Here is an 823-nt window from a genome sequence, read left to right as displayed (position 1 = left end):
AAAGATATAGCAGGCAATGCATACAGAAAGATGGAAAGTAGACTTGAGATATTAATTACAGATAAGGTTAATTTAAAGACAAATTAACTGAACAAAAATATTTTGGAAGGCCAGACCAATATGCTTCTTAGTATCCCTGATACCACCTAAGGATGTTATCTTTGTCTGTGGTAAGCCCTCAAAAAGATGTGCTGACAGAGGACCACCGGGGAAAAACAGGAGCCAATAAAAGGAAAAAGTGAGTTTAAAAAAGTTATTTTTCTGTTGGAAAATGATAAAACCCAGCAATCACTGACCCAGGTGAAATTTAGTAGCACAAGTATCACACATCATCTGATTTTTTTTTTCATAAAAGTCTGATACCAAACGCAACTTGGTTTCCTTTCCTAATTTTCACTGAGTGACTCTAAGACAGCTCTTTGACCAATTCGTGCTTCAGTTTAATTATATGTAAAATTAGATGGTGGGACGTAGTAACCTTGCAGAAGAAATATAGCTTTAACCCTGTGATTTCACTGTCGTTATGATAGGCAGAACATTGATGTTTCAAATTTAAATGGAATATGGACTTACATATGAAATATTTTTGTAAAAAATTATTCTTGACTGCACCTTTCATTTTTCAGTGTTAAAATCTCTTCCTTTGCCTGATTCAGAAGAGTTTTGGTTATCCCTAGTTCATGTTCTGCAAAGTTAATTCTTCTTTTTGTGTCCTCTTCTTGCCTTTCCTTTGTAGTTAGCTCTTCCTGTAAAGTTTTATATATTTGCTGACAAGTCATTAAAGAGTCTTCTTTTTCATTAAGCAGCCTAGTGTGTCTAAAAA

The 823-nt window shown here is 34.0% G+C and overlaps 1 protein-coding gene across 1 annotated transcript in view; it reads right to left on the bottom strand.

Moving 5' to 3' along the window:
• LEKR1 (leucine, glutamate and lysine rich 1) overlaps positions 1-823 on the bottom strand; it is a 153190-nt gene that overhangs the window by 42890 nt on the left and 109477 nt on the right. Inside the window, exon 8 of the mRNA XM_012807808.1 lies at positions 613-816. Coding sequence (XP_012663262.1) covers positions 613-816 — 204 coding nt within the window. The remainder of the gene's footprint in view (positions 1-612; positions 817-823) is intronic.

This window comes from Otolemur garnettii, unplaced genomic scaffold (assembly GCF_000181295.1).
Source record: "Otolemur garnettii isolate 467f Iridium unplaced genomic scaffold, OtoGar3 scaffold00076, whole genome shotgun sequence".
Taxonomy (NCBI): domain Eukaryota; kingdom Metazoa; phylum Chordata; class Mammalia; order Primates; family Galagidae; genus Otolemur; species Otolemur garnettii.
This window is presented reverse-complemented; position numbering and strand designations above follow the sequence as displayed.